Source organism: Geotrypetes seraphini, chromosome 18 (assembly GCF_902459505.1).
Source record: "Geotrypetes seraphini chromosome 18, aGeoSer1.1, whole genome shotgun sequence".
NCBI lineage: Eukaryota > Metazoa > Chordata > Amphibia > Gymnophiona > Dermophiidae > Geotrypetes > Geotrypetes seraphini.
The window spans coordinates 21885969-21910898 of NC_047101.1; the positions used below are offsets into that span (position 1 = coordinate 21885969).

General features: G+C 41.9%; 1 protein-coding gene across 1 annotated transcript; it reads left to right on the top strand.

The window, feature by feature from the left end:
- The first annotated feature begins 6866 nt into the window (after positions 1-6866).
- On the top strand, positions 6867-21005 carry LOC117351533 (zona pellucida sperm-binding protein 4-like). The gene is made up of 12 exons (XM_033926915.1): positions 6867-7128; positions 7601-7722; positions 10054-10144; positions 10410-10565; positions 12183-12373; positions 13693-13790; positions 16326-16453; positions 16553-16742; positions 16816-16963; positions 18715-18793; positions 19426-19533; positions 20842-21005. The coding sequence occupies exons 1-12, from the start codon at positions 6936-6938 to the stop codon at positions 20985-20987; spliced, it is 1650 nt and encodes a 549-aa protein (XP_033782806.1). The 5' UTR covers positions 6867-6935; the 3' UTR covers positions 20988-21005.
- Positions 21006-24930: the final 3925 nt, after the last annotated feature.

The window sequence follows — 24930 nt, forward strand, 5'->3', positions numbered from 1 at the left end:
AGCCAGAGGTGGGCAAGCCAGTAGAGATATCAATCATCACAAAAGGTGGAAGAAAAAGCCTCAAAAATCATGGCGTATATTGGTGACTGCAGAGGGACTGCAGAGGACTGCAGAGGGGACTGCAGAGGGGATGTGAAACGTAATCTTTACCAGCATGAACAATTGTTAATTTATTATTTGAACACTCTGTGGCCCACTGGGCTAAATCAGCGCATGGAATGGTGTGTATTTTTTTGATGTAGTTTTGATTTTGAATTTTTGACAGCTCTGTGTCATAAGGGAGCCCTTCTGTGATTGGTTCCTGCCTCGCAATGCATACGTCATCCCGGAAGCCTTCCACTCGACTTCAGTTTAAAATCAGCTGTGCCGTCTTCGCCGTTGGTGCGCCATGATGAAGGAAAATTAGCTGTTGATAGATCCCTGAGACAGCCAGCAACGGTGAAACAAGGCTCTTGTTGGCGAATGAAGAATGTTTGAAATAATTTTTCTATGCTCAGTCTGAACGCTGGTGGACAGCGTCAACACTCTTTATGTTCAGCTAAGTGAAATTTTCCTTTTTCCCCCTGTACACCGCGGTGGGCGGTAGGTTGCTCAGTTTGAGATAGATTATTTAACTGGTGGAGTTTTTTTTTGCCAATGATAAGAAGTCTGGCAGCTTAAAAGTCCTTTTGGTCTGCTGTCCTTATGTATGATTTTTGAGGCTTTTTCTCTACCTTTTATGATAATTGATATCTCTACTGGCTTGCCCACCTCTAGATGGTGGTATTTGTTTGGGGTTTTTTATTTTATTTTATCTTTATTCATTTTGAAACTTTCAATAAGTGTGATACAATAATATAATCAATTTCATTTAACATCACTTATAATTCTTACAAAATTCCTTCAAAAAACAATTATCCTCCCACCCCCCACCTTCATTTCCTCATTAAAAAATCTTTAAAAAATCCCACCCTCTCCCTCCTTCCCTCTGAATGTATATACACAGCATAGGAGATAAAAGGAAACATTTTATCAATCATTACAATATTTTTCTAATGGTCCCCAAACTATCCTAACTATGGTAGTATTTGTTTTGATTTTTGGATTTTGTAGGTTTTGTCATTTAAATGAACAGAGTGGTGCTTGTGACACTGGAAAGGTTCTAACAGCTGTGCAACCCGCAGCAATGGTATTCCACGGGATCTCAAAGGACTGCTCCTCTCAGTTAAGCCTGAACAGTATGACTGTGGAATATACGTATCGAGCCGGAGTACGATATACAGCTCAACTCATTTCATCTGTGGCCCAAGTCAAGCCGGGTTTGCTCAAGAAGAAAAGTCCAAGTTCCATCCTGCTTAGCTTGAGTCCTAACTCCTCCTTCTCCTTCCACCTTTTCTAATGCTTCTTCGTTTAAGTAGAGAATCTTTTGTGTGTGTGAATAGATAGCAGATTGGTTATAAACTGACGCTGATGCGATGAACGCATACTGAAAAGAACAGCACCGTGCACGACTGTAGGGCTATGCAATGCACCTGAGCACTTTCCAGTAGATACCTTGAAGGATGCTATAGGAGGTACATTCCTTCAGTATAGCAAGTGTCTGTGTATGTGTAAAAAGAGACAAATGCCTTGGCATGCAATAGGAAAGAGGTGGTGAATAAAGATCAGAATACTTGACTTAATCTTTTGTTGTCTCCACGTGTGTGCTTGAGCAATCCAGACTCTTGCTGTCCCTGGTTCCTGCTTCTCTCCTGGAACTGAGGCTGAGAAGGGGAGGGAGGATAATTTTAAAAGGAAGCTTTGTAAGAATGGGAACAATCTGTGCTAGGTCAGTGGCATTCAACCACAACCCTCACGGACCGCCAGAGGGTCAAGTCTGAGAAATATCCATTATGAATACGAAAGAGAGAGATTTGCAATGCCTGGTACCTTCACTGTATGTAAAATGTCTCCTATGCAGCTGGAATATTCTGAAAATTTGACCTGCCCGGAACTCGCGTATAGATACATAAGGACATAAAAGTTGCCCTATTAGGTTAGACCAGGGATCTCAAAGTCCCTCCTTGAGGGCCGCAATCCAGTCGGGTTTTCAGGATTTCCCCAATGAATATGCATGAGATCTATTTGCATGCACTGCTTTCATTGTATGGTAATAGATTCATGCATATTCATTAGGGAAATCCTGAAAACCCGACTGGATTCCAGCTCTCGAAGATCGGAGTTGCCCATGTCTGACCTAAACCCTTGACTATTGCTGTAGGACAGGGATCTCAAAGTCCCTTCTTGAGTCGGGTTTTCAGGATTTCCCCAATGAATATGCATTGAAAGCAGTGCATGCACATAGATCTCATGCATATTCATTGGGGAAATCCTGAAAACCCAACTGGATTGCGGCCCTCAAGGAGGGACTTTGAGACCCCTGGGTTAGACCAAGGGTCCATCTAGCCCAGTATCCTGTTTTGAAGAGCAGCCAGTGCAGCTCATAAGTACCTAGCAGAGTTCCACAAAGTAACAAGATTGCATGTTATTTAACCTGATAGATTAACAGTGGTTTTCCCAGGTCTACCTTAAGTTTCAAGTTTATTTAAAATTTCTTATACCGCTCAATCAGACTTTTGAGCGGTGTACAAGAAAAATACAGCTTTCGTCATATAAAATAGGGGTAAACATTTGACAAATAAAATCTACATAATAAGTTCAAACAAAGACAAACAGAAACAGGTGGGAAAAAGGGAAGAACTACAATATTTTTTTAAAAAACAGCACAATTAAGGAAAAAAACAACAGGAAGGGAAAGGAAATTGCCATCTGCAGTCAGCATGTTTTTAGCCCTTACAAGGGCAATTAGGCATCGAATGTGTCTTGAAACAGAAATGTTTTTAACTTTATTTTAAAGTGAAGCAGAGCTATTTCTTCACGGATGTAATTAGGAATAGCATTCCGGAGCGGCAAAGTTATTTGATCTTATCGTGTTAATTTGCTTTAAAGATGGAACGGCAAGAAGGTTTTGTGTCATAGAACGGAGTGTTTTAGATGGACTTTACCTCCAGGAATCTGTCACCCAGCTACATTCACTGCTTTTACCATTTGTTTTGGCAATGAGTTCCAGAGCTTAAATGTATGCTGAGGGGGAAAAAATATATTTTTTCGCTTTTTAATGTGCCACGAAGAACAACGAAAACAAAAGCAAAATCCAACTGGTCTGCAGTAAACAACAATAATAGCAAAACAAAGCAAAACTGCAGACAGAGGTACAAGATCTGCTCTAATCTAATCCTTGGTTTTATATAGCGAGACTCCAATCTAAGAGAGCTCGACTTGGTTTCCAATAGTTAGATTAAGCTGAAAGAAACATATTAAAATGGATCTTAAAAAGGATTAATTACCAAAGTGTTTAGTAAACAGAATAGTTTTCAAAGCCATACGAAAAGAAAAAGGAACCAGAACTTCTCAGGAAAAGTGGAAGATCATTCCAAAGTTGTGTGAACTTGGTTCTTTTGATACCTTTACTAGATGGGCGAGAAAGCTTAAGATGTTGATCGCCTCTTGCAAAAGAGAATCTATAAAGATTCCAAGATAAAGGAACTAAGGGAGTAAAAATGCCAAGAATAATTTTAAAAACAACACAGGCACACTTGAACTGGACTCTAAACTACACAGGGAGCCAGTGAAGGTTGAGGAGCAATGGTGTCACATGATCAAACTTACACTTCCCAAAAATCAGCCTGGCAGCAGCATTCTGGACCAATTGTAATCTGGAGAGACAGGTTTTTGGGGAAGGGGTAAAAAGCGGACCTGATGGACCTCACGGATCTAAAACCGCACATCCTTAAAAATCTGAGGTCCGTGCCACGTGTAGTTTCTGGCTCTGACAGACCTCTATGACAATTTAGCTCTGATGGATCCGTCTCAGCATGGGGAGGGAAAAGTATTAAGATCCGTCAGCGCTAAAATGTCATAGAGGTCTGTCAGAGCCAGAGACAAAAAGTGGCATGGACCTCAGATTTTTTAATTTACTGAAAACAAACAATGTATATACTCTTTAAAGAGCACAGAAAATCTTATACGTGCTAATCTGTGAATGCAAATTTCGTGCTACTTTGCTGGCAATAATTGAATGTTTATAGGGCCCGGATGGTTTGGCTGGGTCCCCGCCACTGGTATCTTTTGCAGGAGAGATTTTCTGCAAAAGTTCATTAAGGGGAATGGTTTTAGTAGAGCCTCCCCTCCTGCAAATAACGAAGGAAACTGAGTGGAGTAGCTCTTAAGCAAAAATCACTGTATTGTTCAGAAAGCATTCAAAGGGGTATCATGAGTGTTGCCATGCTGATCCATGAGTAGCGCTTCCGGATGGTTTGCAGACCTTGAATTCATCAAATTACAAAAATATCGTCAATATGAGGATTCGTTTTAGAGCCGCTCCAGCACTAGTCTCTGGCTCTGGCAGACCTCTAGGACATTTTAGCGCTGACAGATCCTAATACTTTTCCCTCCCTATGCTGAGACGGATCCGTCAGCGCTAAATTGTCATAGAGGTCTGTCAGAGGCAGAAACTACAAGTGGCACAGACCTCAGATTTTTAAGGGCGTGCGGTTTTAGATCCGCGAGGTCCGCGTTTTACCCCTTCCCAGGTTTTTGTGATGAGTGTGTGTGGCAGCATTATTTCTGAAAGATTGGGGCAAAGGGGAAAGAAACCTGGAGCAAATCAAGAATATTTGGTAAGTTGACCCTGCAATACTGCTTTCGATTCACATAGACAGAAAAATGATATGAAAAAGAGGCAGACTAAATCTTGTTTTTATGTACCCGCCCCACCCCCCATTACAAAACTGTAGCAAGGTTTTTAGTGCCAGCCACGGTGGTAATATCTCTGCAGAGATGCCCAGTTACCCATTTCTAGGCTGGAGATTTTGGGGACAGTTCTGGATTTCTAAGCACCCCCACTCTGGTGCATTATGGGTCTTGCAGCACTGATTTTCAATGTGCAGGATTAGGCACTACAAATCTCACACTGCTTTGGGATGTAAGTTACAACTAGGGCAGGCCAAAACATAGTAACATAACATAGTAGACCCGAATGGTCCATCCAGTCTGCCCAACCTGATTCAATTTAAATTTTTGTAATTTTTTCTTCTTAGATATTTCTGGGCAAGAATCCAAAGCTCTACCCGGTACTGTGCTTGGGTTCCAACTGCCGAAATCTCCGTCAAAACCTACTCCCGCCCATCTACACCCTCCCAGCCATTGAAGCTCTCTCCAGCCCATCCTCCCCCAAATGGCCATATACAGACCGTGCAAGTCTGCCCAGTACTGGCCTTAGTTCAATATTTACTATTATTTTCTGATTCTAGATCCTCTGTGTTCATCCCACCGTTTTCCTCTCCACCACCTCTCTCTCTCTCTCTCTCTCTCTCTTTGTCTTTCTTTCTCTCTCTCTTTCTTTGTCTTTCTCTCTCTCTCTCTCTTTCTTTGTCTCTTTCTCTTTCTTTCTTTCTTTCTCTCTCTCTTTGTCTTTCTCTCTCTCTCTCTCTTTCATAGTAGCATAGTAGATGACGGCAGATAAAGACCCGAATGGTCCATCCAGTCTGCCCAACCTAATTCAATTTAAATTTTTGTAATTTTTTCTTCTTAGCTTTACCCAGTACTGTGTTTGGGTTCCAACTGCCGAAATCTCTGTTAAGACTTACTGCAGCCCATCTAGACCCTCCCAGCCATTGAAGCCCTCCCCAGCCCATCCTCCACCAAACAGCCATATACAGACACAGACCGTGCAAGTCTGCCCAGTACTGGCCTAGTTCAATATTTAATCTTATTTTCTGATTCTAGATCCTCTGTGTCTGGAACTGGGTAAATTGGCAACTCTAGCATTGGTCTAAGAACTGTGAGCCTACAAAGCCAATGGAACCGAAATAGGGGTGGGCTTACCCTATTCCTTATACCCTAGAACCATCAGGTTAAACTAACGCCTACAAGTACACCCCATTTCCCACTGACATAGCAGTGAGAAATGACCAGCAACTGGACCCAGTGAGTTCCAAAAGTGGAGGAAACAGGGCTTCTGTGAATTTTAAAAGAATTCCTAATTTTTAAACTACACAACACAAAATCAAATATGGATCAAAGAATTTTTGAAAAAAAAACCCCAACATTTAAAAATGTTTGATCCAATTAGATGTAGGCAAACATCTGAAGTGCACTATATTGGACCAAGAAAGTGAGTCTATCAATATTCCAGATCTTTTATGGGATAGATGACAATAAGAAATAATTAATCTCAAATATTGATGAGATTTATTAGTGGTTTCTCAATTATATTCATATTGGGTGCTTTCAGTATAGAAGCATTCCTAACCTCATATAAACTGACTGTGATGGCAGGTTTAGGACAGAAAAGCCCATCTAGTCTAGAGTCTACTGGGTTCTAGCCTAGATCAAGTCCTTGAGGCACACCAAGCCAGTCAAGTTTTCAGCACACTCACAATGAATATGCATGAGATAAATTTGCATACAATGGAACAAGTAGATTATGTACCTAAAGTAAGAAAGGGGTCACTGATTTGCTTAAGATCACAAGGATCAGGAGCAAGATTTGAACCGGGCTCTACTAGTTGTTAGCCTAGCGCACTTGCTCTAATAACTAGCCTAGACTACTTCTCTATATCATATGAGACAAGGAAAAGTATAGCATTGAACGACGTCATATAAGTAGCATACGGGCCACCTACTAGGTTCATTCCCATTGGGTAATTAGTCTTCAAATTAGCCTTTAGTCTTCACCTGAGCGCAAGTTTTGCTGACGGTTGGTTGATGAGCAGAACCTTCTCCCCCCCCCCCCCCGCCACATGAATGAATGAGACAATTGGAAAATTGGTGAATCCCAGTCCTTGCCCTGCTCCTTGAAAAGGGGAGGTATAAAGGCCTGCTTTAGTGAACCCATTCTTTAGCTTGCCGAGATAATGGGTGCTTGGGGAACGAAGTGGATGATGGCTAGGTTTTTAGTGTTGCTGTGGGTTGTTGCAGCGTCTCTTGGTGATTTTAGGGCGACAGGTTTTGTGGGGGATTCATCCCTACTGGACTGTGGCTATAAAAGTCTACAGCTTACTCTTCCCCGTAGCCAGGGTGAAAATGATCTAAAGTTGGTTGTTTTGGGTGAGTAAAGCTTTTTCTTTTATAAGGGCTACTGAAAAACTTATAAAGCGTCTTGGCTTACTTGGTATGCGTAGAAGACGAGTCTTTCGTAGGTCTAGACTTAAATCTTGCAGTAGAGGCTCTCAAGAGTTAAGCGGCGCCTTACGAAGTACCGGTATCTCTTCCCCCCTCCTTCCTTCTCTCCTCCCCCCCCCCCCGGGTCTAATCAATCAAGACGAAGTATGGGAAGAGAGAAGGCAAGAGAGAAATGTCCGGGTACAACGGGTTGGGAACATCTATTGTAATCTACAAGACACGTAAAATAAGACATTATATTGACGTGGGAGTTGGGTCAGGAAATAGTATCGGTTGATAACTCATACTGAGTATATTCCTTAAACGCAGGAAATGAGTAGCTGATGGGTTAGGTTATGGCTTTTTGTTTGTTTGTTGTTTAGGGGGGTCCTCACTTAAGCTTTTTTTTTTTTCTTAGATAAAGAAGAGAAGCCGTATCCTCTCCGTAATGATTCTGTCTGTGGAACTTGGGTTGGTCATAAACCAGATGGGTCTTTGACCATTGTTGCTGCCTATAATGGCTGCTATGTGGTTGAGCAGGTAAGGATTACTAGAATTGCACTAGTGGAAGTACTGATGATCTAGAACTGGGATAAAACTAGCACAGGGTGATTTCTAGACTATGATCCTTGTACCTTTTTATGGTTCTCTCCATCCTCATTCCATTACTTAGCCTGTGAATGTAAATATTAGCTTGTTTTAAATAGCTCTTGATTAAAATCTGGTGAACGGGTTTAGTGGAGACGTAAACTTGAATTTGTTACCCTTGCAAGCTAAAAATATAGGAATAGTTAATCTGAGACTAGATTCCTGTTAGTCATGCTTATTGTTCCAGTTCTCTCAACTCGGTGTCTCTTGGTCTCTATTGATATATACTTCCCACATTTACCTCACTCTCCCTTCTGTTAGTCTACATTCGACCTTGTATCATAGCTATCAATTTTCTTGAGGCTCTTCTGTAAATGGCCAATACAAGTAGTAAATGGCAGCAGATAAGACCTGAATGGTCCATGCAGTGTGTCCATAAGTTGTGCCCATTAAAAAAATGTTTCTTTGGTATTTCTGGGCCCTAGACTGTAAAGTCTGGTACTGGCCTAGGTTTCAAAATCTGAAGTTGCCGTCCAAGCTCACGCCAGCCTATCCAACCATTCTGTAGGCAGGATATCTGCCGTAAAGTCTGGCCAGTAACATCCTCGCGTTCCATATTAGTGGACTTCACATTGATGCCCATCCTACACCAAATCAGCATATACACAAGCCTTGGTCTTTCGCTCCAAGTTCTAAAGGAGAAGAGGCCGAAGTGAGCAGTTCTGCTCAAATCTAGCAAAAGCTTTAAAGAACTTTATCACCTGGACAGTATTGTCTTAGCAATCTGATTGCTTCCATGTGTCTTTAATTTTACTATTAGACTGTCATCTTGCCAATACTCCTAACTCTTTTGCACACTAACAATGTCTAATCCCCCTCCCCCCCCCTTGCTCTATCATAGCGCATGGATACAAATATTGGATCCTAACCCATACTATATCTATGCTTGATCTGACCTTCAGCACCTTCTAGCTTGACCAGGTATTGCAAGGATACAGTAAGTTTGGTCTTCACTGCAACTCCCGTTTGTCTAAATAGAATGTCAATCTTCTGGGAAGCCAGATAAGTAGAAAGCATTCATCTTGCCATTTCAGAAAGGGGGATAACTTGAAGCCTGAGCTAACTATGGTATTCCATAAAAGGTATTTCCCATGTAGGCAAACTTGGGTCATCCCTCCCCTTTAGAATCACTGAGATCTGGAATAACCTCACCTCCCCTCTCCGAACCTCAAGCTCCCTCCAACTCTTCCGCAAACACCTAAAAACCTGGCTATTCTCAAAACTGTAACACTTCCCCCCTCTTAGGCCTCTCACCTTCCCCCTTTACACCTAACTCTTTAATCTCTCCACTGTAGTTCCTCTCATCTTTCTTCCTGTAAACCGTGCCGAGCTCCGCATTCGTGGAGATGGTGCGGTATATAAACCCAAGGTTTAGTTTAGTTTAGCTCTGTAACGTGCTTCCTCAGCAGTATGATTTTGACTGACAACTGTTCTACTAAGTTAAACCAGCATGTGACTCCTTTGAACGCCTAAACTTGTATCATTCTTTACCCCTCCCCTGACCATGAAAAACACTACTCGAGCAATTCTCAGAACGCTCCCCTTCCCGTAAGCAGTTGCAGTGCTGCCTTAATGCTTTAACAAGCTGTCCTGCAAACGGAGAACTAAATGGGAATGGAAATCTGGGGTTCAGTCCTATAAACCAGGATCGTAGCATATGAAAGGCAACGTAGCTCAATATTGTGTTCTGTTCATCCCTTGGACTTGGTCCGATTTAGGTCAAAAATGTATTCTACAATATTGGTGGGAAGAAAGTCATTTTGGCATTGGAGGGCAGCATTACATGATCTTATGATTATGGCAGCTAGGGCGAACTCCCCCATCTTATAAAAACCAGAGTAAATTTTGGATGACCTGGGAACCTTATATACAGCAATTATCAGTCGGAGCAGGTAGTTTTGTAGTGAACTCATTACATTTGTAACCAGAAAGTGAAGCACTATTTATTAATAGAATTTGGAAATGGGATGGGGAAGGGGGGAGGGTGTGTTGGGAGGTACTTTATCGTGTTTGTATTGTGGTGGTGGTGGTTTTCTTTGAATTTGTAGATCTACAATGTATTAACTGAATTGATAGTCTTTGTAAGATTTTTGTTATGTAAATTTTTAAAGCTCAATAGAAATTATTGAACATTAAATAGATGTTAATAGGTATATTCTAGTGATTATTTCCTCCTTCCTCCCTCCCCCAAAAAGGAGACTTAACGGTTCCTTTTATTCACAGAATGGAGAGTACATAATGACAGTTGGCATTGCAGACCTCACTGGGCAAAATGTGATTCTCCAGGAGACCCTAAGTTGCCCCACTCTGCCAGGTAAGTTCACTATCTGCTGTATCGTGTGCATAACGTCTTGATCCAGGCACTTATCACAGAAGTTAAGCAAATTGGCAGCCTTCATGCATCTATGAAGGATCATGACGGAGCAGGAGTTTGACTGCTCCATGAAGCCCTTATATTGAACTGTGCATCTTGCACAGATGATAGCTAGACAAATCGCAGGTCTGAAGAACAAATTCCAGTCTGCTAGTAGATCTAGCCTCCAAGTAACTGCAGCAATGCGGTCTCGATTGTCTTTCAGCTCAAGATGCTCCAAGCCCTGGTACATGTGCTGCTGTGAAGAGGAAAGAAAGGCTCTCCTGTTCTAGTCAACCTGTTATTAAAGATACCTGCCAAGGAAAAGGCTGCTGCTACAACCCCAGTGACAAATCTCTTCCCTGCTATTATGGAGACTTGAGTGAGTTCAAGGCGTTTGAGCTATGCTATGGAACAGGGGACTCCAAAGTCCCTCCTCGAGGGCCGAATCCAGTTGGGTTTTTGGGATTTCCCCAATGAATATGCATGAGATCTATGTGCATGTACTGCTTTCAATGCATATTCATTGGGGAAATCCCAAAAACCTTGACTGGATTTGGCCCTTGAGGAGGGACTTTGGAGACCTCTGCTATAGAAAGTGGTTATAGATAGTAACATTACCAGAATTGGCAGCTCACTGCTGGTTACTGACCACTGTGCTTCCTGCATAGGTCACTTGGGATAGCTCTGGATTCCCCAGCTGGTTGGGGCTGTAGATCCCTGGTAGCTATACACAAGGTGCACCCAGCTGCCAGGTGGGCTTGAGGGAGAAGCATGTTTGCCTTTATGAACCTGGATATGCCACCATTCCCACATAATAGTGAGAACCGTTCTTTACATTTGGCCGATCTTCTAAAACTTAAGGTACTGACTCGATCCAGGCCAAGTTCTCTGCATAATTATCTCCCATCAGTCCAATTAATGCACTTAAATGGAAGTGTGTAAACGCAAACTTCATCCTATAGCTCCGTAAGGTTATGTCAACTTCTTAATAAATCTTGGAGCACAACTGAAACTTTCCTATGATGAGTGATCAACCAACACAGGATATTCAATCGGTACTTAATCTCATAGCCACCTTTCTCACAAACAAAATTTAAAAATACATAAATTATAGTGAAAGTGCTCAGACCCAGAACCTAAGTACTCTAATAGTGATATTAAACAGAGGTTGAACAAGGATCATCATAAGCTTATCAGTCAGACCGCTCCTATTAATAATGGCAATGAAGTTGAAAAGAATTTCACTTCCAGTAGCTGTAAACTGGAACAGATGTTCCTTCATTTGCAACTCTGCTTTACCAGTACCAACAAACTTACCACTTGTGCATCTCCAACACCATTGTGTTCCCTCTAGTGATAAGTGCTCAGACCCACAAACTAAGTGATATTAAGCAGAGGTTGTACAAGGGACCACATTAGGAAATTGATAGACAAATACTACTCTAAAAATTTGCATTGGTACCTTTTTTTCAACCACCATACATAAGGTGGTCAGGCCACACATGGCTGTGGTCTCCTGATTTATTTTTTCTACATGCTATGATGGGGGTGGGGAGGAGGATCAAAGTGAATTCTGCAACATGTCAGCAAATTCTATAAGGCATCTAAGGTTAAGTGCATAACTTAGTAAATTTGGCTTCAATTATGAGCTTTAACAAGCTTATAATTGGAAAAATAAAAATTGAGTAATAGGTGTCACTAGGCTTGATGGGTGCCTAATGCCAAAGTAGGTGTGTTATGAAAGTGGAGAAGGACTTGGGTGCCACTAGGCACAATTCTCTAAAGGACTTGGGTATATTACAGGTGCCCAAGTTTGGCATACAACATGTCTGTCGTGCTTATCTTGGATGTCTTTTAAAGAATTTCCCCCTTGGTGCACATCTTAGCCTTGGTAGCACTAAAGCTTGGCAACTAAGCCTAGTTAATGACCACTTATCCCATTCTGTATATAAAAAAAAATCAGTGCTTATAAAATGCATCTAATACTCTATTCCAGTAACGGCACAGTGCACCAAGGATGGCACCATCTCCATTGCCATCTCCAAGGATGTGACTCTTCCACCTCTACTTCTTGACTCGGTCCGTCTGCTCTCTGTGCAAGAAGGCACATGTAGTGACTTAATCATGAAGAAAAGTGGTGTCTTCATCATGTATCAGTTTCCTCTTTCTTGCGGGACCACTATCTGGGTAAGTTTCAAGGGAAAACGAATGAGGCATGAGGTCATGCTAGGAATGTTGAAATGTTATGTCCCTACTGAAGTTAGTCGCATGACCCATGTACAAGTTGGTACCATCCCAAACTTGAAAAGCCTCGTTGTATTATGTCTGCAGATTTGGGTCCAGGCTAGGAGGTGGCACTGAAGAGCTGGCTTATTAAAGCTCAATCTGCGGACATAATATAACCGAGGCTTTTCAAGTTTGGAATGGTAGCAACTTGTACATGGGTCATATGACTGGCTTCAGTAGGGACATAAGATGACCTCATTGCATCTGACCAAGTACATCCTGTTAATGATCCAACTCCAGGGACCATTGAATTTAAAAGGTTCGGTCGAGGTCTGAACTTCTGATACTATGCTATGACTGGCTGAATAACAAGATTGTTAACATACAGCACTCTATCTATATGGGTACAAACATGAAGTACTATGGATCATACCTATATGTATCTGGTCAGTATTCAAAGGCACTTAGCAAATTATAGTATTTAAGTATCGATAGTTAGAAACATCTGCTGTCTGGGTAGTGGCAAGGTTTGGGCAGAGCCAAGATTTTAAGACAGGCCACCTTGCAAAGTAGAAACATAGAAGATAACGGCAGAAAAGGGCCATAGCCCATCAAGTCTGCCCACTCTAATGACCCACCTCCCTAGAGTTCCCACATGTGTATCCCATTTCCTTTTAAAATCTGGCACGCTGCTGGCCTCAATAACTGAAGTGGAAGTTCATTTCAATAATCAACCACCCTTTCGGTGAAGAACTTCTGGTGTTGCCATGAAATTTCCCACCCCTGATTTTCATCAGATGCCCTCTTGTGGCCGAGGGACCTTTAAGAAAGAAAATATCATCCTCCACCTCAATACGGCCAGTGATGTATTTAAATGTCTCATGTCTCCTCTCTACGTTCCTCGAGTGAGTATAGCTGCAATTTATTCAGCCTTTCCTCGTACGGGAGATCTTTGAGATAAACTTGAGCTGTTAAGATTACTGCTATGCAGACTACAGCAACGGAGGCGAACAACTAAAACATGGACTTGCAAGCTACAAGCTTGCTAGCTGATATAATGGATAATGGTACTGTTGAGACTTGGTTTCTCTCCCTCCCCTCCTTCCAAGTACTCAATAGTCTTGAGATGAAAGGTGTTTAATGACTGGAATAGGTTGACACAACTTTGTGCATTAAGATGCGCGATAAACTAGTTATTCTGAAAACATGGTAAATGTGTAATGGAATGGCTCCAGTGGTGGCTTTCTGGATATGTAGCTGATGCTGTCTTTATCATATAGCTGCATGGAGATCAAACAATCTACGAGAATAGGTTGGAAGCAGCTAAAGATGTACAGACTTGGAAGAATGCATCTATCACCAGAGACAGCACATTCAGGTAAACAATGTTGGTTGGTTGGAGAGAACATGTGGTCTGTTAACTAACCAGTCTTGGTTTGTGTGCTAGACCTTGAGATGGGCAATAGTTTCACTTGGGTAAGGCCTTGCCTCTGTTAAATACCTGTGGTAGTGGTGCTTTCTTCCAAGGTTCTGCCAATTGTAGTTGGGTTACTTTGATCAAATAGAACTTCTTAGCGAGCTCAATTACAGCCACAGCTAGCACAAGCCCTCTTCATACTGTTGGCAGAAGTAGGTTAGATGCCTGAAGCCACACAGTACTCATAACCAATGTTGGTTTGAGATTGGAAACGTGGTCATTACTACAGAGGAGTTCAAGAAACAGGTTGTGAGGTAAAGTGCAAGCACCCTTTATCACTGCAGTTGAGTAGGCATGCATATTGTGGATATACTAAAAATCTGGCTAAGATTCCTAAAGAATGAGTTGTCTTGAACAGTGGTGGTGGGGGTTCTCATCTTGGGAAGTCTGCTTTCCCTAAGCAAGGAATACTTGCTTTCTAGAAGAAAAGATAAATTGCACTTAATGTCTGTTACAAAAGGGTGTTATTTTGGAGGGGAGACGGACGAGGCAGGACAGTGGTATTAAATGGGACATATGAAGCAGTATTTGTCAGCAAGTGCCTGCATCACAGGTCTAAACAGTTTTAAAAAAATAAATATTTAATGTGTAGTATTTCATACACTTTATTCATATTAATTTCTAAAATAGATTACTGCAATATAGTATGTTTGTATTGTCATATGTAATAGGAGTCTTCAAACTTTACGCAGCTATAAATTTATTGGGTCATAAAAATATATTTAACCATTAAACCACTGTTCATTCTTACCGGTGGTTACAAATATAATAAGGATTCATGTCAATTTTAATGTTGACATTTCATTTGCAACAGCCAAGTTACTTACTTATTCTTCAACCATTCCATATACTCTACTTCAAACGCTGAGATTACAGGATAGTAGGATAGTATTACCATCGGATTAGAAGGACTAAATGGGAATTTACCCATAATAGGCTTTTACTACTTGGCACCAAGTTTATGGAACCAGCTTCCAAATCATTCATTTAGAACAATTTAAAGGCTTTTAAAGCACTCTTGAAAATGTGTTTAGAATTTGGGCATGATCTCTGAATATTTATTGATCTTTATCTGGTAGATCAAGGATTGACCTGCAAACACAGCAGAACTATTCTGTACTGGGGGGGGGGGGTCCTTTCTTAGTTTGTATTGTACACTGAACAGTTGTATGCTATGGTGGTATAGCAAATTTTAATAAGCATATAAGCATGCTTCTTATACAGGTCAGCTTATATAAACTGCCATATGGTATTGGATCTTGATTTTGGGGATATTTGTGTGGATATTATGTAACTTTTGTTCAACTTGTTGGATCCTCGATGTAGGTCTTAAATATTGCTTCCTCTACTTTGAGCTCTTGTCCATTTTGAAGCCCAGTGTACTTTGACTTGTATTCCTAGCAACTTCATTTAAAATGGCTTGGGGGTTTTTCTTCTACCTTTGAGAATGTTTTTCCATGTTGGTTCCAATTTTCTGCTGTCTCTTCTCACTAGACCTGCCTGACAAATCATTCCTTTTTTAGCTCTTCTGCCTCTTACCTTCTTTTAGTTACCTATCAAATTTCCACCTTATCTCCCAGTCTCATTCTGTCCTCCGCCCACCATTCCTCCTTCATCTTAAACATACCCAATACAATATCTCTATCGTCTAAATCTTATCAGCTTCCTTGCCAGCATTTTCCTCCACTCTTATAGCCTAGATCTATTCCCGCCCATTTGCCAGGGTCATCATTCTGTTCCTGGATCCAACATGTCCCTCCCCATACAGCATTCTCCTTCCTACTGCCATATCCACCATTTTTACTTCCCCACTGTCCACCATCTTTCTCCCCCTGCCTTGTGCCCTGGATCAAACCTTTATCCCCCTCCATGCACCAGATCTCCTTCCCCTCCATTATGTGTAATATTTCACCCTCTCCCTTCATGCATGATTCCCTCACCCTGTGCCAGTATCTCTCCTTTCTCTTAAGGCTTGCTTCATCAGGTTATATCTGTAATGATCTACTTGCTGCCTTCCCTCTGCCATAGAGAGCCTTTTGGGTTAGGCAGTATGTGGGAACTACTGCAGATGCCATGGCCCAATGAAGATCACACATGGTTATGCATGGAAAAGGGACTTGTGTGACTGCAATTCTGCAGAAATTGTGTTGTGCAGTGACAAGTTCCAAGGTTTTTAATTTGATAAACGCAATGTACATTATAATTGGTCCATTGTATATTTTTTTGACATCATACATACATAGTGGGGATAAAGGTAGAACTACAATTTCATAAGAAGAATTAAGGAAAAAACATTAAAGGGGGGATTAAGGGAGGGGGTAAGAGTAGAGCTGGATTAGAAAAAAACTGCAGGAGATTTAACAACTCTAAGATGAGCAGAGCAGCTACCATTTTAGAAAGCATCTGACTTCAGGATGTCCCTGTTTTTATATCCAGACTGACTGTTCGCTGTAGCTTCAATGCAAGCAGTTTTCTCCCTCTGCAAGTGGAAGTCTTCACCCTTCCTCCTCCTCCCTCAGTGAACAGTTCTGGGCCCCTCCTTTTGGAGATGAGGATTGCCAAAGGTAAATTGTCTGCTCAGCTCATTCAGAAACTACACAATCTACAAACTTAGAGCCTGTTGTGTGGCCATAAAGGCTGATATCAAATCTGTTTACATGCAGATGGACAATATGGCTCATACTACCTGGCTTCAGACTATCCTGTGGTGAAACTCCTTAGAGATCCAGTTTATTTGGAAGTCCGTATTCGGCAAAGGACTGATCCAAACTTGGTACTGGTTCTGAACCAGTGTTGGGCTAATCCCTTTACAGCTCCCCTGCAGAAACCACAGTGGCCCATCTTGTTGAATAGGTAAGCAGCTAAAAGCCAAGATTGGGGAGGATGGACTGCTGTCAAGTATCTAACAAGTAAACTTTGTCCACAGTTGTCCCTTCGCTGGTGATAACTACCAAACTCAGCAAATTCCTGTTGATGCTGCATCTACGAAACTCCAATTCCCATCTCACTATCAGCATTTTGTTGTGAAAACTTTCACATTTGTCAACGGTTCCCAGCATGCCCTTAAAGGACTGGTAAGTTTGTTTGACCTATACTGCTACAACCTAACATGCATAGGACAATTCACTGAGGAACAATCATTCCTCTTAAGTCAAAGCGGTGATGTAACTGGACATGCCCCAAGTGCTTTGGATAGACATGGAATTAAGAATATCATGCTTGGTACAAAACAGTGAGCTCTTGAGCTTTTAAGTCTTAAAACACAGCCCTGCTTAAGCACTCTGGAGACGTTAGATACCAGCTTGTTAAGAGATCCATTGGGGCAGATTCAGTAAAGTGGGACCAAACTAGTGCAAAAGAGCATATATTCCCACACCCAGTTTCAGGCACAGATGGGACACCTGGTGTAAATCCAATGTGCAACTTGGGGCACATGGCCCTCATTCTAAAACTGTATATGCTTAGGAATGCTCTTCCTGTAACCACACACCCTTCTGGGTGGCACAGATAGGTTTAGAATCGTGTGCAACCAGATCAGCATATAAATTACAGCTAGTTATAACGGATCAGTTTGCGTGTTGATCTTCCGGATCATGCGCAACTTATAGAATGAGGGATTGTCATTTCATGCATATTGGTGGTAATCCTGAGGCACACACAGTTAAAAGGGGTGAGCAGCAAGCCACTTAAAAGCATTCCCACTTGGCTACCTGTCCTCTTACTAGAGGACCTAAATTACAAGGGGAATGAGTAAACTATTGGCAGTACTATCTCAGATGCTTGAGAATACAAGTGGCAGTTCACTTTCATTCCCAATGGGATATTAACAGAGCTAAAACTTATGCAGATATTACTGGTATGTAGTTATCTGAAGTATCTTGCCCTCCCTACCACCCTTTGCTGGTGTTATGCTTTAAAGCAGTGGCATTCAACCCAGTCCTTGGACTACCTGGCCAGTTGTGTTTTCAAGATATCTACTGTATACTATTTAAAACTATAAATGAAGACAGCTCAACCTACCTAAACGACCGCCTCATCCAAACCACCTCTACCAGGCATAGAAAAACACACACCCCAATCAAAGAAGTAAAACGGAAAAACTATACAACAGACTACTGGCCACTCAGGCAGTGAAGATAAGACAACCAAGTCTCCAACCTATTGACAACGACCCCAGACTACAAGATGTTCAGAAAGGGAAAAAAAAACTATACTCTTCAAGAAATCCCTTAATAAAGCTTAATACCATGATAACCTTAACCCCTCTCTTACCATCCCCTCCCTAACCCCAGATCCTACTTTTCCCTCTCTTGGAAACCTTCTCTGATCTAACGTTGTAACCTTCTTCCATAACTCTTTTTGTAATCTGCTTTGCACTGAAAGGTAATGGCGGAATAGAAATCTGTAATATAATCTACAATGAATGAGTGACAAACTTTGAAAAACCTGACTGGCCAGGTGGTCCCTGAAGACTGAGTTGAATACCACTGCTTTAAATCTCCAGGCACCTACTACAGTCAAAACAGCAGGCTGGCCCCAGAACCCTTCACTCTACTTCTGGGGGCAGGCCTGCTTGTGGACACTGAAGACTTAAAACTAAGCACCAGTAGTGCACAGCCTGTCAAGCAGCTCTGAGTTCCTGGGTCCCCCCCCCCCCCCCTCCAACCAGAGTTCCACTGCCTATGAATTGGCCAACTGTTTAAATTGGGCTTTATCACTTGGGCATCCTTGCCTTGCCCACTTGTATCTGTTTGACTGTTCCAGCTATTGGTCAATACCATGAAATGAAATGGTAGCTTAGCTTAACTTTGGTTTTGTTCTATAGGTTTATTTCCACTGTAGTGCCTCGGTGTGTGCCCGCTCCAGCCTGGAAAACTGCTCGACTACTTGCCTACCTGCAAGAAGTAAGATTTGTTCTTTCCAGTGTTGTGATTCTAGTTTCTAGTTGCTACACATTTCTCGTGTTCATAGAAATAGTGTCCACTTAATTCCAGCCTATCTGGATGAGACTTTTTGACTTGACTAGTGGTATAAGTCAAAACAAATCTGGACACTTCCTTTCACAATAGATTTTGGGCAATACTGCTTAAATGGAGGCTTGTGCATATGGGCTGGAAAAGAGTATTTGAATCTGCTCAAGGCAAAGGTAGCCAGAAGGAAGCTTTTGAAAACAATAGAGCACATGGAGAAGGGCCCTGTTATCTGAGCTAAGGACTTAAGTTTCCTGTCATTTGGATGGCTTATGGCAGTTCTACAGCTAAAGCTTAAAATTGCTTAAATGGCATTACTCCGCCTCAGGTTCCCATATCTGACAGCCTAACTGCAGCCTTAATTATTCAGGCATACAGGTGCCTCCCACCCAGTTACACCTGTTCTAAAGGTCTCCTGCTCAATGTCCAAAGGATCTGGATTTATTTAATGCTGACCTTCCAGCCTCATTCTAGTATGGGTTTTAGTTCATGAAACAGTCGGCTCCAGTAGTTCTTGGAGGAACTTTATCTTCCATTGGAAGAAACTTTTTTTTATCTTTTTCTAGAGAAAAGAATGACTGACTGGGATCCTGCAAACAACCTTGTAACAGCAGATGGACCTGTAGATTTTCACAGCAGCAATGAGCTTGAACATCTCCCTATGGCAAAAGCAGGTGAGGCTTGGTGTAGAGCTAGAACAGAATGCATAATGCAGGGGAATTTATAGTAGGAGATTTAATGATAAAAAGTGTTTGCAGAGGTTTTTAAACTAGTATTTAGAGACGTAGGTGCCAACTATGGCCCAAATGCACTAAAGCCAGTGATGGTCGCTAAACCTGTTTTGACAGCTTAGCAATCGCATTTGAAAAAAATACACAACCGCTTACACGTTTCTCCTCAATTGGGACTACATTTGGTTTAATCAAGGACTTGCTTGACAGTAAAATGTATGCTAGTTGATTTACACATCTCTTGTGCCTCTTTGCTGCTGTCCTCTCAATCTCCCATTTTCAAATCCAGCCATGCAAATTACCTAAAACCCCATACTAACTAGCCATGCGATTCATACACTAACATAGCTTGGCTATGAACAAAAAAGCAACAAGCCAAGCAATCTGAAGAGGTCTTGACACATCTAACTTACTGACAGGGATGCTTTTTTCTTTTTTTAATACAAATCACATATAAAATCTGTCCCATAAAAATGAAAAATATCCTTGACAACACAGCACTGGGAATCTTCCCCCATGCTAGCAAAAACCAGGAGGGATGCCACCTCCCTCCTGCCACCAGAGGTCCCCCAAACTCACCATAACTTTCAGGGAAGTTGGGAGCAGGAAGGATGCTTGGTAATGCCTCCAAGGCCAACCTGGCCATAATGGCAGGCCTTCCCCAGTGCATCATGTGGTGCACAGGGAGGAGTCTAAGGCCCTGATTGGCTCAGATGCCTAAGGCCCACCATTTTAGACAGGCAGGCCTTAGAGTGACAAGAGTATCCCTCCTGTTAACCAACTTCTTGAAAGGTTCGGGGAACCTACAGCAGGCAACAATCCCTCCCACCAATTTTCACTAGCATGGGGGGGATTCCCAGTACTGCATTCGCTGGTTGTCAAGGGGGAGGGTTTTTAATGGAGCAGATTTTGTGCACATAACATAGCATCTGCCCATTAGTTTCCTGCCCCAAATACTTTGAATGGCAGGAGGCTGCTTTCAGGGCTTCCCTGCCAGCTTTACATAGTTGAGTCTCTTGGCAATCGGTTGCAGATTATGACAAACCTCTATGAATTTGCATGCGATTCCTTTTTGAATTGGCCAAAGATCAGACCCAGTCTTGCTAATCCTTTTTAGTGCCTCTAGATCTTACTAAACAAGATCCACCTTCTAGTTTGGGAAGGGGGCCTTGTTTCCCCCCATAAGTTACCTTGGCTAGATCTGATATAAGAGGATAATGGAACCTTTTTTTTTTTTTTTACATTTTTCAGGCACTCCCAGGATTGACCAGTCGATGCTGGACTGGGTAAGAGGGGCCATGGCTACAGTGGGAGTACTTGGAGTTGTGTTTGCAGCTGTTGCACTTTGGAAGTTCAATAAGGAGCAGAAATGTGAAACTGATGTAGTAAAGGTATAATAAAGTGATTTGATAAGACATCTTGTTTGTGTCCATTTTATGTAGCTATGTTCTAGGCATCCTGTCATACTATTGGTATGGAACCTAACCACCTTAAATGAGGGTTTATCACTGGTGCACAGGCTCTTCCACATTGCAGAACTTGGTTGGGACAGGTGACATCTTGACCTCAGGATTTGAGTAACTTAAGGCTTTGCTAGATATCGCAGCCATACAGATTCGGATAAAATCTTTGGATCGCCAGCCTAAACATACAAGAAGGGTTCTAGTTCTGGTACTTTCTAGGCTTTATTCTTAAGCCACTTAATGGCTTAGCTTAACTCTTGCAACACTGCTCTTGGATGAAGAGGGAAGCTTATTCTCCCTATTAGCATACATTTTGGGTGACTACTAGGGAAATAGTACTACTCTCTCTCCATTGCAGGGTCACAGAATCAGCTCTGCCCTATTATCTAGCTGTTAATGCCATGTGGTGCTGTGGTCTTAGGGAAAGGAACATTTCATAGCTTAACTACAGGGCAGCTGCTATTCTGGTAATGCTAAGGGTGCTATAGGCTGTTCAGGGGCTCTTTAGGAGCCAGACAGGATTTCACAGATCACTGGCTAGAGCAGTACATCAACTCTTTTTTTTTAGCCCTGGTACACTAAACAGAGCAAATGTTTGTTTTTTTGACCATTATAAAATTGTAAAACCAATAAATTTTAAATTGACTTAATTTAAGCTATGTATGGATAATTGTAACAATGGTGACCCTAAGATGGAATTGCTAATCAATGTGATGGATATGCTTGATTTGAGTGCAAATTAGCTCAAAACAAGGCTTGATAGTCAACAAGCAAATATTTCATCCAGCTAGTCATTCTCTTTAAGTCTGAACTGAAAATCTTGATCTCAAAGATGATTCAAATGGTAAAGCCTTGATTTGATTTCTTGCTCAAGTTAGGACAACTACTACATAATTAAGTTGCTGTTAGTTAAAGGACCAATCATGTCAAAGAATGTTTGACTCTTGCATATGCAATGTACAGGTCTATTCTAGTATACTTATGAAGGGAATGTTTAAAAAATAAATTCTGGAATCTCTTGTGGCACACCACTATGCCTTGGCATACAGTGTTGAGGGACTGGGCTAGAAGCAGCAGGTGATTGCTGGCAAGATGCCAATGCTGGTAATTGCCCTTATTCAGCCTAGGGCAGGGGTGGCAAAGTCCTTCTTCAAAGGCCACAGTCAGGTTTTCAGGATTTCCCTAATAAATATGCATGAGATCTATTTGCATGCATTGCTTTCATTGTATGCTAAGATCTTGTGCATATTCATTGGGGAAATCTTGACAACCCAACTGGCTTGCAGCTCTCGAGGAGGGACTTTGACACCACTGGCCTATGGAATAACTAGAAGTATGTAGTGAGTTACTTAGTAGTGCTCTGGTCAAATCACTTGGCTTCTACAACACCAGGGAGCATTTCATAAGAACCGCCATACCAGGTCTGTCAGACCAAGGGTCTTAATTTTCAGTATTATCCTGTGTCTAATAGTGGCCAGCCCAGTTAAAAGTACTTGGCAATCAACATTCCATGCAACTAGCTCCAGAGAAAACAGTAAAGCTGTTTCTGGAAGTCAAAACCCAGTACACTTACCTATATACACTTAACATCACCTGGCAAAAAGTTCAGAGCTCAGGTTATTGGGGGGAGGCCTCCAGTTGCATTCTAAATGCACGACAGATGTTGGGGTATGTACCTACCTAGTCGCCAATCTTGTATGCAAAAATTCCCTCTGGCAGTTTTTCTCTAAGCCAAAGAGGCCTTAACTAGTATTACATGAGTTTTATTCCCACAATTTGGTTTTACCTTTCTAATTTTGCTTTCACAGTGGTCGGAGGTATTTCTCTAACATTGCATTGGCAGCAGCTGCTGAACCCTAGTCCTGTCTCCCTCCCAGTAGAGACTCAATGGACTCTAGTGTTGCATAGTTATGATTTGTGTTAATTTCCATGTGTATCACTTGTTACAATTCACATGGTAGATGACATTTAAGTGTCAAGTCTGCTGCAGACAGTTTCTCACAAACAGCTAAACTAGGGCAGGTGCAAACAACTTGAGCACATCTGCTAAATAGGAAAGCTCTAGTCCAGAGCAGATGGCCAATTCTTAGTGGATTACGGTACCTAACACTGTACTTGTAATCTGTTAAAACAGGATTGTACATGGTGCTTTAACTTCCACATAAGGGAAAGCTCAAGAATCCATGCCAGACCTGTTACCCATATATTAACTTTATAAAGTTAGAAAATTTTGAGTTAATGGGGAATTGAGCAGAGGGAACTTTGATAATCTTGTACTATGATACTCTGTTTATGCAAGGGATTGTAGCACCTTGAGACCACCTGATCAGCACCCACTCAAGTTTGTCCAGCAGTGAAGTTGTCTTCGCTCTCTTCCTCTCTTGGCTGCTGCCATTGCCCTAGGGGTAAATGTGAGAACAGGAAACACCTGTTCCTTGCCTACAGTGGAGCTGGTGCCAGCGCCAGAGAGAGGAGAATATACTTTCACTACTGAGGGCTGAGCAGGTGAAGCAGGCTTTTGGCACCTTGAGCTGGCTCTATTTTCTAACAGATACCTGTTCTAAACTCTGGATTGCCCCTGGACTCTTTAGGGCACAGCCAGTTTTAATCTTTGTAACTATTTTACTGCTCTGCAATTTCATTCTTGGGAGTTCACTACTTCAGGCTTTACCATCTCTAGTCCAGGTCATTGGTTGGGCTTTAGCTTGTCATTTCTGATCTGATATCACTTTGTTTGTAGCTATTTGTAAGAAATGGATCCCTTTAATTCTATCCTCAACTGAAGATGGTTTCACTAGTTTCTGTAGGGAAACATCCTCCTTGAAATCTGATCTGTTGCCGAGTTGGCATTGGGGAAGTAGGGAGAAATTCTGGCCTCTGATTAATGTTTTGGGCACAGCTTCAGGACACTCTTTCTGAAAACAGGACATTTCAGCATCCTGAAGCTATGCTTGGGGGTCAACAGGACATACTATGTAAACAGGATGGTTCCATTAAGTTTGATGCACACAAGCCATGTTTAAAAAAAAAAAAAAAAGCAACCTCAAGATTTAAGAACATAATAATTTGCCTCCGCTGCGTCAGACCAGAGGTCCATCGCGCCCAGCAGTCCGCACCTGCGGCAGCCCATCAGGTCCATGACCTGTCATGTTATCTTGATTTAGCCCTATAGCCCCCTTGTTTTAATCTATACTCTTTCCATACTCTTATCTACCCTTATCTGTATCCCTCAATCCCCCTATCCTTCAGAAATCCATCTACTCCCTCTTTGAATCCCCGTAGTGTACTCTGCCTGACCACTTCCTCCGGGAGCGCGTTCCATGTGTCCACAACCCTCTGTGTGATGAAGAACCTACTGGCATTTGTTCTAAACTTCTCCCCTTCCAGTTTCTGAGTGCCCTCTTGTGCCTGTCGTTCCCCGTAGTTTGAAGAATCTATCCTTGTCTACCTACTTGGGTACAAAAGAGTCTTGATAGTACAAGCTCATAAGTGTGATTCTGACCCTACATGATCCATGTTTCAGCCAAATCGCATCCTTCATCAGGGGTCCTCAATGTTTAGACACAAATTGTATAGTACCTAATATCTCAGAATGCAATCTGCTAGCATTTGAAATTAGTGTATTAGCAGAAGAAAACTAGAACAGAAGCTTATTCTTCTCACTGGAAACTTTATTTTCTGCTTGATAACTGACCCACGTCTGATTCTGTAGTAGTCTGTTGGGATATTGAAGCTTTTTCGATAGTAAAAATGTTTCAGTCGCCTCTGCTGTTGATGGTGCCTCTCGCCACTGTGCCAGATTCAATAGCTTAAGTAAATTAAGAAATCTAGGATTGGAACAGTAATGGTCATTTCTAATATGCCAATAAGAAGATGT

Coding starts and splice junctions, on each gene's coding strand:
- LOC117351533 (XM_033926915.1), top strand. CDS start 6,936: ATGGGTGCTTGGGGAACGAAGTGGATGATGGCTAGGTTTTTAGTGTTG. Junction 7,723..10,053: donor GCTGCTATGTGGTTGAGCAG/GTAAGGATTACT, acceptor TTTTATTCACAG/AATGGAGAGTACATAATGAC. Junction 18,794..19,425: donor TACTTGCCTACCTGCAAGAA/GTAAGATTTGTT, acceptor ATCTTTTTCTAG/AGAAAAGAATGACTGACTGG.